This window comes from Gymnoscopelus microlampas, assembly GCF_963454915.1.
Source record: "Gymnoscopelus microlampas genome assembly, chromosome: 9".
In the NCBI taxonomy this organism is placed as follows: Eukaryota; Metazoa; Chordata; class Actinopteri; order Myctophiformes; family Myctophidae; genus Gymnoscopelus; species Gymnoscopelus microlampas.
Window position 1 is genome coordinate 31,220,472 of NC_139946.1, and position 11,596 is coordinate 31,232,067.

General features: G+C 42.5%; 2 protein-coding genes across 8 annotated transcripts in view; one reads left to right on the forward strand and one right to left on the reverse strand.

Annotated features, from left to right (window-relative positions):
* The first annotated feature begins 233 nt into the window (after positions 1–233).
* Positions 234–7,749, forward strand: LOC311051209 (interferon regulatory factor 4-like). Of its 2 annotated transcripts, XR_014601392.1 has the most exons (9): positions 234–642; positions 1,280–1,466; positions 2,361–2,440; positions 3,120–3,255; positions 4,228–4,332; positions 4,456–4,833; positions 5,971–6,083; positions 6,660–7,294; positions 7,349–7,749. XR_014601392.1 is itself a non-coding variant. In XM_084065655.1 (8 exons), the coding sequence occupies exons 1-8, from the start codon at positions 442–444 to the stop codon at positions 6,819–6,821; spliced, it is 1,362 nt and encodes a 453-aa protein (XP_083921781.1). In that variant the 5' UTR covers positions 234–441; the 3' UTR covers positions 6,822–7,331. The 2 variants fall into 2 exon arrangements, 1 of the variants encoding a protein (XP_083921781.1); XM_084065655.1 differs by lacking the exon at positions 7,349–7,749 and having other exon boundaries at positions 6,660–7,331.
* Positions 7,750–10,514: 2,765 nt separating this feature from the next.
* Positions 10,515–11,596, reverse strand: part of exoc2 (exocyst complex component 2) — a 61,292-nt gene continuing 60,210 nt past the window's right edge. For all 6 annotated transcript variants that reach the window (XM_084065652.1, XM_084065650.1, XM_084065654.1 and 3 more), the window contains 2 exons: positions 11,340–11,399; positions 10,515–11,169 (listed from right to left, as the gene is read on the reverse strand). In XM_084065652.1, the coding sequence (XP_083921778.1) occupies positions 11,076–11,169; positions 11,340–11,399 (154 nt within the window). In that variant the 3' untranslated portion in view covers positions 10,515–11,075. The remainder of the gene's footprint in view (positions 11,170–11,339; positions 11,400–11,596) is intronic.

Here is an 11,596-nt window from a genome sequence, read left to right on the forward strand (position 1 = left end):
CGTCTACATTTTCCACGTGTGCGGGTGTTAACACGACGTATGGCCGCCGGCTGACGCTGATGAGGGTTTCCCCATCAGATCATCAGAATGGCACATGGCAGCAGGTGTCTTGGCGCAGCATCTTCTCCATTGAACACGATTATAGTCTCCGCCCCCGCCGCGGTGGGGTAGATTTAAGCCGCCCGCCGTATTGATAAAGCTTCTGACAGAAGTTCTGAGACTGATCACAAAAGTTGACAGGTTTCGAGTTTCAGAGGTAAGAAGAGAAGAGACAATTTCATATAACTTCCTCGGAAACACCGAGACCAAGGCACGGCACGGCACGGCGTTGTGTCACTCCACTCGTAGCCTACAGGGTAGAACAGCCAACAACCCGCTACTATTGTTTTAATTTAGAGCAACAAAGTGACAACAGGACATCTCTGTGTGGATCCAGAGAACATGCACTCTGACTCGGATTACGGGGGTTCTGGTGGGAGCAGTGGGAACGGTAAACTGCGGTGCTGGCTCATAGAGCAGGTGGACAGTGGGAACTATCCCGGTCTGGTGTGGGAGAATGACGACCACAGCATCTTCAGGATACCATGGAAACACGCCGGGAAGCAGGATTACAACCGTGATGAGGATGCCGCGCTTTTCAAGGTAAATTGAAGGGACAAGTATAGGTTATGCGTCCGGGACGCAGAGCGCACAAGACCGACAAGTTACTGAATGAATGCACAACCTTTTTAACTCACTGTTTCTCAACGTCGGGTCCACGGACCATCAGGGGTCCAAATGGACCCTATCGTCTAGGATCAAGACTGTCATAGATTTATTTTAATGGTCTGTAATTCTTGAGTAAATTTGACTCTGAGTGTACAAATAGAACCAAATGGACCCTTATAGGCCTACTGGTCTGTAATTCTTGAGCAAATTTAACTCTGAGAGTGTACATAGAACCAAATGGACCCTTCCAGGTCTGTAACTCATATACTTGATCCTTACAGGTAACCAAGGATTTTAGGGTCCCAGAGCAAAAAAACTAACTAAAACCTGTATCTAACGGAGGATAGGCTAATGCATATCAAACTGGGGGGTCCTTGAAATTGAAATAGTTAAGAATCACTGAACTAAACTGGAACCCCAATCTACACTGTAAAACCATGATTAACTCTGAGTGTGTACAAATGGAAACATTTGGAGTTACAGACCCCTAAGGGTCCTATAGCTGGTCCTGGTCCCTGAAACCAGATTTGAGAACCAGTGTTTTAACTTGATACCGACGTCTTTTCTGCAGGCCTGGGCTCTGTTTAAAGGCAAGTTTCGAGAAGGCATCGATAAGCCGGACCCGCCGACCTGGAAGACACGCCTACGGTGTGCCCTCAACAAAAGCAATGACTTTGAGGAGATGGTGGAGCGGAGCCAACTGGACATCTCGGACCCGTATAAAGTTTACAGAGTCATCCCAGAGGGAGCAAAGAAAAGTTAGTCACAGGCTCACCTCATGTTAGACATACTGTACTGTACCACAGTGGTTCTCAACCTGTTGGTCGGGACCCCCAGCTGGGTCCCCACATGATTTTTTGGGGGGTCCCCAGATGATAGTGAAGTGACAATTTAAGGACTTTTAATTTAAAAAAATATTTTAAAAATAAAATGAAATGAAACGAGACCATTACTGCATCAAAGGTAAACAATACTATAAAAACTGGTCAAACATTGGCAAAATTGTCAAATAATATAAGAAAGAGGCAAAAATTGTGAAAATAGCTGATCTTCGCCTCGCGTTGTGAGGCATTGTGAGCTTCTAGATTGGCTATTTTCACAATATTTATCTGTGGAACCGAGTCAAACTAAATGTAATGACTCAACTCCTACAATTCCAAGTGCTTGTCAGGATGGGGGGTCCCCCCAGTTAAAATATGATTATTTTGGGGGGTCACGGCCTGAAAAGGTTGAGAACTGCTCTACTACACAGAAACAAAATAACATAACAGATGCACATTGTTAGCCTACATGCTATTTTCAAATCACTTAAAAACTGATGAATAAATAACTTTAGAATTCTTTAACCGCTTGGATCTGGCCAAAACAAAGGTTTTATGTAGGACTACTTTTTAAACATTGTTTTTGTTGTTGTTGTATTATCTTGCATCACTACCAGTAGTCGTTAATGATAATGTTCTTGCACCAGTGGGTTTTGACAAGGGTCAGTGAGCTGACTGTAAATAGAAACAGCCTTATCGAAGTTGTCAGGTGAAGAGACCGCCAGACTACCAAGTAGTCACAAACAAACAGTATATTTAGGTTGTGCTTCTTATGATGTTGCCTATGTGAATGTTCATGTCAGTCTAATGAACGTGTGCTTTGCAATGTAGGACCCAGACAAGAGGACAGTCCATTGAGTCCAATGAGCTATCCTGCCATGCATCCCTCTTACTCTGCTGTGCAGACTCAGGTAATTCTCCTGTAATGTTGTGGGTGGTGTGTGTAGGGCTGGGTGATAACGATTAATGAACATAACGATTAATGAACATTTCTTTTTTTTTAAATGGGAGAACAGCAAATCTACAAGCTCACAGCGTTGTGATGTGACATGTTGTGAGTTTGTAGATCGTCTATTTTAGCTATTTTGTATGCCACCATCGTGCAACAACAAAGTATAATACAGTGGTTTATCAGATTAATCGAAAAAAATATCAACATTTTTGGTTGTTGATTCGTTGATTTATAAGTAATTTGAAAAATATACAGTATATTAAAAGAAAACGGATTCTCGATTATTCGATTAACAAACTTGAGCAAGATTAAGTCGGTTATTGGTCCTAAATATTGGTTTCTAAACTTTCTATACATTTTCAGTGAAGTGCCCAGCCCTAGTGTGTGTGTGTGTGTGTGTGTACGGTAATACAGTATGTGTGTGAGAACGAGAAGCCACATGAAGGTTGGATGTGTGAGAAAAGGTCAGATGAGCATGCATGATATGCAGATACACCAAATGCCAAGAGTATAGGGAGAAGGTCACAGGTTACACACTGCTTCCTCTGTCATGCTGTATAAATAATATGATCATGTGTGTTAACACCATGTTTAACACCATGTTTAACCCTGCTCTCTCTCTCTCTCACCGTCTGTAGGTGCCGGGGTACATGCCCACTCCAGATGTGTGGAGAGACTATTTCCCAGAGCAGGCCTCCCTGCCAGAGATCCCCTTCGCCCAGTGTCCCTACCCGCCTCGAAGCCTGTCGTGGCAAGGCCCATCCATGGAGAATGGTACGGTGCTGCTGACCCTATCAGTTATGGAGTGCATTCATATATATATTATATATACTGTACAGTGGTGGAAGAAGTACTCCGATTTGTGTTTAAAATCTTTCGATCGTGACGCGATGTAGAGCTTGTAGAACAGCTATTTTCGAATAGCCGAATTATAAAATGGGGCTTAAGTGGGTAATGTATGTTTTATAATATTAAATAAAAAATTACAAAGTAACTTGTAACTAAAGTTTTCAAATAATAGAAATGGAGTGACACGTACAATAAATGCCTCTGAGATGTAGTGGAGTAGAAAGTATAAAGTATTGAAAAATGGTACAGGACTTTAGTAAATGTACTGCCACCACTGAATATATAATTGCTGCCTCAGTAGAGATTTTATCATACAAGCTGTCTGTATGTCTGCACTGTAAAAGCCTATGTTCATTTCTTCTGGCTTCCATGTGGACCGCAGACATGAATGTCATCAGTACTAGGACGTTAGTCATATCCATATGGGCAAAGTTTCAGCCCAATTTATCTCTATTGACTTCCTTTATCAAATTAAAGGTTTTAAAAGTTATATATTTCAAAATGTATGAAACATACATGTGAAAAACATTTGATGCTGATGGGTCCAGTGGTTTGCAAAATGCACCTGTAACTCTGAGTTAAATTGGCACTCATTGCGTTTCTGCATGAGCATTGTAGTAGTAGCCGTTTTCTTCTATCTACACCAAATCTTTTCACCAAAATTAGTAAATCTACAAGCTCAATCGGCTATTTTTGGTGAAGAGATTTGGTGCAGATAGAAAAAATCGGTCCAAGTGCAGAACCAACAGACGTAAGTGAATATGTAAGTAAATATAACTCTTGGTGTGGATGTATGTGATGTGATGTGATGTTTAGCATGTGAAACGTGAATCTCCTCTGAGTTTGGCCTGTGTTGAGCCCCTGTCTCTCTCTCTGTCTGTCTCTCTGCTCATGCAGGGTACCAGTTCAAAGGAACCTTCTCCTACTCTTACAGCTCACCAGATTCGCAGTCCTCTCCTTACACACTGGACAACAGCATGAGACCAGCAGACACACTATCAGGTACACAAATACACACAAACACACACACACACACACACACACACACACGCGCACACACACACAGACACTTTCACTTCACGCTCCTTATGAACCCCACATGTGGTTTCTCTCTCCTTCACTCAGACTTCCGCCTGCATGTGTCGGTGTACTTCCGCGACACCCTGATACGAGAGGTGACCACCTCCAGCCCAGAGGGCTGTCACATCGCTCCGTGCCCTGCCGAGGACAAGCCTTACCTCAGTCCGGGGAGTCCGGAGCTCATCCCCCTGCCTGTGGAGAGCCTCTCGGCTCAGAGGAGGGCGGAGGATTGTTCCCCGAGCCCGCCGTCTGCCCTGGAGAGGGGCGTGCGACTATGGATGGGCCCAGACGGCCTCTATGCCCGCAGGCAGTGCCTGGAGAGGGTGTACTGGCAGGGAGGCATGTCCCCTTATGGAGACAAACCTAGCAAGCTGGAGAGGGAGGTGACCTCTAAACTCCTCCACACACAGGACTATTTAACAGGTAAGACACATGGTGACTTGGGCAGTAACTGATTGTTTAGGCAGCATGTGTACAGTATGTATATATATGTCCAGTATAGATGGTTGCATGTATATTATGTAAGTGTGTGTAAGTATATGTACGCATGAATTCACTTCAATTCAAGCTTGTGATACAATATGCAATGCTTCAATTGAATGTGTACACTATCAATTCTGACTAAAGAAAATAGTTTTTGGGCAGGGAGCCAGCGGTCACAGCGCATACCACATAAATATAAGGCTATAGACTTTATAACTGCTCGCCCCAGTTTGAATCCGACCCAATGTACAAGAATATGAAAACAAATATATTTTTTTTAAATGTCAAGACGTTTTGAAAATAGAAGATGTACAAGCTCACATTATTTCACGATGTGACACGCTGTGACCTTGTTGATCTGATTTTTTTTTTTAAATAGTCGATGCATATAGGATTGAAGTGGTTTGGATGCCATACTAAATAATTTAGCTGGGGACCCCCATGGAATCCCCCCCCAAGAGCCCCTGGGGGTCCCCGCCCCGGACCCCACTTTGACAACCACTGTTCGACCCTATTCAGAGTCGAGTTAGTTCCCTGTTCCCATGTTGAGTAAACAGTCACGTGTTCCTAGTGCTGCCACCTCATCCCCGCCCACCTGCCAGAACCACAGCTGTGTGACGCTGACAGCTAATGGTGCTGCTTTGCATAGACTACATGACCAGGACTTTCCAGTCACATTATCTAAAAAGTCACATCAAATTCACAGGAATTTCTGTCAAATGACCAATTTTTTGCCAAAATGTCTCACGTATGTCAATCCCCAGACCCCTTTGGGAGATGGTTGCAACAACAATAATTTAATGAATTAATCAAAACCTATTTTGGGCATTTCATTATAGGTGAAAATAATTTAAAAAATGTGCAATGCGACGTGTTGTAAACTTGTAGATATACTATTTTCACAATTTTTCGTAATTTCAAAATATATAAAAAAAACAGCTTCTCGATTATTCAAAAAAGTAAGCGATGGAATAATCGCTATAGAAAATAATCTATAGTTAGTTGCAGCACCTACATGTAACCTTGTTTATTGCTCTCCTACATCTGACTTAACCTTGTTTATGACTCTCCTATCAGAGATACAGGGCTATGGGCTCCACGGCCGACCGCTGCCTCGTTTCCAGGTACTGCTGAGTTTTGGAGAAGAGTTTATGGACCCCCAACGACAAAGAAGGACCCTCACTGTCCAGGTAACTGTCCTTCCACTCATTACTGCTCCTCATGTCTGACTACTATGAAAACGCTGTACCCTATCCTCCACTTTCAGTTCCTCCACAACCACAGTAGGCTACTTATCGTTGGTGTCTGGCAGAAACCTCCTATCTCCATATTCTAACCTTTTGTGTTTTTCCATAAATTAACGCCCTACTTGATCATACTACAGCGTCACACAAAAGCAAAAGTTCCAGATCCACAAGCGATGCGTTTTGAGCTTGTAGATCTGCTACTTTTGCTACTTATGAATTTGAATCCTGAAATGTAACAGTTTTGGACATGAAAAGTTTCCACCCGACAGAGACGTTATTTGAAGAGACAAATTGGTTTGTTTTTTTCACGTGTGAGCATTTGTGTGTGTGTGCGCGTGTGCATGCGTGCTTGTGTATGAGAAACAACAACAATGGCAACCCCAAACTGGCTGCTGTGAAGCGACAATCTTAAAGGGGACATGAAGTGATAAAATCTTGATGAAGCCTTTCAGCGTACATAAGGGTATAGTTCGATAAATACCTTTCTAGACTGAGCATTGATCTCCTCCACTCTCACAGGTGGAACCCATGATTGCCAGGCAGCTCTTGTACTATACCCCGCAGTCTGGTGGCCACTACTACCGCAGCTACGACCACCCGGGGGTCACGGACCACATGAGCCCCACCGAGGACTACCAGAGGGTCATCACACACCACCACAGCAGTAACCTGCAGGAATGACCTTAGTGGTGCATCATGGAAAGGATGCGTGTGTGTAGGACAAGAAAGGAGAAGATGAAGGGGAGATCATTCACTGGATCACAAACTAGACCGAAGCCTTCACAGCTCGGTCCATGAGACTATAAGGGCGAAACCAAACTGTACTGAGACTGATATTGGACAATGTGTATAATTCTACCACTTACGTGCTATATACACCACTTGATCGTACGATGAATAGTGAAGGTAACCAAACTACAAGCTCACAACACAGCTTGATGCGTTGTGAGCTTGTCAATCGGCTATCCTTTTTTTTTTTTTACGTCTGAACATTTTTGCAAATTTGTATAACTTTTTATAATGATATATATATATATTTTTTTAACTTTTTATAATGACATAATGACACCAGGGTGTAAATGGCTAAAATAGATTTACTGGTTGAGAAGCAAAATGTTTGTGGATTGTGTGTGTGTGTGTGTGTGTGTGTGTGTGTGTGTGTGTGTGTGTGTGTGTGTGTGTGTGTGTGTGTGTGTGTGTGTCTAAAGCAAGAGTGGCCATTTTTCTACCATAAAGGTTTTCAGGATCTCAGGATTTTTAATACTGACAGCTGTGATGATTGTACTGTATTACTATAAAGGCTTGTGCGGGCAACTATTAGTGTTTTTTTTTATTTTTTAAGGTTTTTCCAGAATAACCACTTTTTCTGTAAATACTTTAAGACACCTTTTTCTAGTCTTTGGAGACACTATCAACACAATTTACTGTTTAAATTATGATAGCAGAGATTCTACTTGGGTGTCATTGGACGAGAAACGGTTTGAGACGTCACACCTTAGATAAGCTTTGTCCACTTAACCCATGATGTATGAACATACTGTATAATCTATCGTTTAACTTTTCAGGTGTCATATTTTTGTATGCTTTTATCCCTCTCAATTGCATTGTATAGTAGGCTACTGTTCTAAACAATAAATAAATGGCTTAAGCCTAAATAAGGATTTTCATTTGTGTGTAATCAATGTGTATATGTGAACTTTACAAGCATAGTGTATTATCTGTGTCCGTGTGCGTGTGTGTGTGCGCGCGTGTGTGTGTGTGTGTGTGTGTGTGTGTGTGTGTGTGCAGGAAGTATGTTTGCAATACAGGATGATGGTGGTTAATCAAAAACATCATTATCATAAACAATGTGAATGACATCACAAGGGGAGGAGAGAGGGAGGAAGACGTAAGCTACACTTTCCGCCCTGTGCCAGAGAACACCTTCCTGGCTTCTGCTTACACACACACACACACACTAGATAACAGTTACACTTCCATGGAAAAATAGTAAAAAGTCTAAATGCATCACAAAGATAAAATGAACAAGAATGATGACATCACTTCCCAGGGATTGCTTACTGTAAATCATTCTGGATGAAGAGTGTCTACTAAATGCCTAAATTGTAAATTGTTGTGTACTGTACATTTCTAGTAGTAGTCATAGTACTGTAGTAGTGCAAACCATCATGCACGGTCTGTTTGCAACACAGGTTTCACTGGTTGTCAAGTTATGCTTACAGTAGTTGACCAAAGGTCCCCCAGGGCTCTATACTGTACTACTTGGTCCGCACCCTTCCATTCCCTCTACACCAAATATCTTCGCAGAAAATAGTCAATCTACAAAGCTCACAATGTGACTGTTTGTGACACGTTGTGAGCTTGTAGATCTGCCATTTTCACTGAATGTTTGCCCCAGAATAGGGACGTGAGGGTTTATGTGGTTAAGTCCAATTTGGCCAGCTGTGTACCAACTATTAGTCTCACTGATTTAAATTTAAGGGCAGGGGTATTAGAAGAAATGTTTAGGCAGAGCCTGAAATTAAAGACATGTATCTCATTTGATAATACACAATGTACTGCTGTGGGGTTGTTTGTTTGGTGGCCTCTAGTTAATGCATAGACATCCAACTTGCACAATGAAATACTTTTTCTAACCCACTACGATCTTCAACTCAGCAAACTTAAAGATGTTGAACTCTCTACCATCCAAACATAAGCTATGCTACGTCCTCATATTTCACAGAAATCACATTGCCCTGATTAAAGCCAGATCAAAGTTAACATGTTTTTCTGGGGCCTGTCACCTTGTCTCCTGAATGGAACAGAGCTCTGGTGAAAAACTCCCCTCTTCACCTCCGTTACTGTAAACAGAACCGTCAGAGGACGGATGAGACCTCAGGCTTTGAACCTGCTTTTGTGAATGAATAACGTGGGTGGACAGCGAGCTAAGTTTAGAACAGAGAATCAAAACAAATTGAATCCGCCATGCACAGCTTTTCCCCCTGTCTGGGAAATCGTGACACCAAAGAAATACTGATTTGTCAATACTGTACCAGCAGAGGTTGTTTAGGAGACATTGTCAACACAATCTAGGTCTTAAATTATAATGGGGAACTGACAATCACTTGTTTTATGGTTGTTTTTTTTCAGTCAGTGCCAGATGCTGCACTTTCTCATGTGAGCTAGGGGTGTGGTCTCTTCCTCCTGTCTGCTACGTCTGAGAGACGACCAGACTCACTCACCACAACCGTCCCGTTGGCTTTCTTTCTTGACGTGACGCCCACAAACGTATCACTAGGTCTTACACCTTTGTCCTGGTTGCCAGGAATGAGGTTTGAGAATTTTGTGGCATTTTTGTAGCATAACCGTCTTCTCCGCCCTGACATACCCCACCCGATACGGCCGTTCACCCACCCCACCCTCGGCCCCATTCTGTACACTACTCACTCATTCTACTCCCAGAAGACCAGTTTGTGTGTGTCTATGCTGCATGAACCGATGGGCAGGATCTTCAGAGATGAATGGCTTGTGGTAAACCTGCCCTTGTTGCATGGACAGACAGATAGACACACACGTTTTACTGTAAGTCTGTATGAAAGAGGACATTCTTGCTGTAGTTTAAGGACCTGGGGAAGATGGAGATGACAAATGCCCACACAGTCGACATTAGAACGATGTTTCCGTTTTTGCAGCATTGCAGTCACTCTTATGCACTTTGAGGGCTATATGTATCTCAGCTTACGACTACTATAACCGTGCACCGGCGGTTATGTGCAGACACGTTTCAGGACTGCCAGAGTAAGCTTGGAGTTGGATTTGTGTGTGGTGGTTAGGGTGAGGGAGGGGTGTCCCTCAGTAATACACATAGATAGCAGCTGTTGAACACTTTGTATTAATACTCATATGCAACTTTAGTTGCCAATTCGGTATTTTGCCTTGCATGTCAATTCATGCGTTTGTCTTTCTCAATGGAAACTCTGATATTATTCTGCTTCGTACTATGTCCAGTTGTAAAGGATTTTGGGGCATAGATGGATTCTATAATACTAATTAATACAATTCTATAATTCTGAATCAGTGTTGTCCAGAATGCAGTCCATGTCATGTTTGCAGATATCTACATTTTGTTTAGTTTTTTCCATAAAGAATAATAATTTATTCTTACATAAAGTATTTATGGAGTGAGATTTTGTGTCCTCATACTCAGTGCATGCTAGTTTGCAGACCCGATACTCCCTGAAGACATTACTACTATATATATTAATCATTCATACCCAGACACCAGTCATCACTGAATAGCTGTGAAACACATTTATCTGAAGTGAAGGAGTGTGAAATGACAGCAGTGTCAGGACAATGGGGTGACAAGCTACCAAAGACTAAGCGGATCAATCCAATCCCTGCCATGTTAGGCTATCTTGTTTATTTGGCCATCGAGGTAACAAAGGACAAAACAGCACCACCTTGAAATCTACAACAAATCCCAAGTGTAAAAGTTAAGACGAATGGACTGAGATGCCTACTACACATTGTAAATAAATGCCTATGGTCCAAGTTTCCCTGAACCATAGTCACCATGACATAGCCTAGCTACTCATTTAGGCGGTCCGACATTAGCATAATCAACATGAATCTGTCACCCAGGGACTGTCCTGACCAATAACACTGAGATCTAATTTGTGTCTTCAAAGTGGCAACGTGATTAGATGTTTATAGGTGCTCTTATAGCATAAAGTTGTGAGAAAAGCCTGATTTATACTTAGTTGCACGCGAGTGACGTGTTGTAAGCTTGTACTGTAGATCAGCTACCGTATGTTTGGTGCGCGACACCCGTGCACAACTAAGTATACTGTAAGTCAGCCGTAGGTATTTGTCTTAGAGTAAAGTGAAATGATTGGATGAACGTCCATTGATACATTGCACATGAACGAGGGAACACATTAGACAACAGGTTCATCTCTTGATGGGCTGGACGGAGGAGGGCTGGAAACAGGTGAGCTGTAACTGCATGCTGCTCTTAAACTTATTCAGCAGTTCTTCCAGTAACCTGGGATGGGGGGCAGAGAGACAGAAGGACAGATGCAATATGTAGTTAGAAAATGTCCGGCCGCTCTCATGGATATAAATAAACTGGAAGATAAATTGCGTACATTGAATGAAACGTGCGTAAATCACTTCATATACGAGGCATGCTCAGTCCAACTATCAAAGACTCACTTTTTGTCTGCTCCACTGTGAAGCTGGGGAAGGGCCTCCAAAGCCATTTTGAAGCTGGCACTGGAAAAAACATGACACTGTCTGTTAAATCTACTAAAAATAGGGACACATGGGGAAATCAAGCAAGCATCCACAACACATGTTCATAGCTATACACTGTAGGTCCAAATACACAGAAAGAAGTCATGATACATGTAGAAGTGTGTGCATGTGTGTGTGTGTGTGTGTGTGTGTGTGTGTGTGTGTGTGTGTGTGTG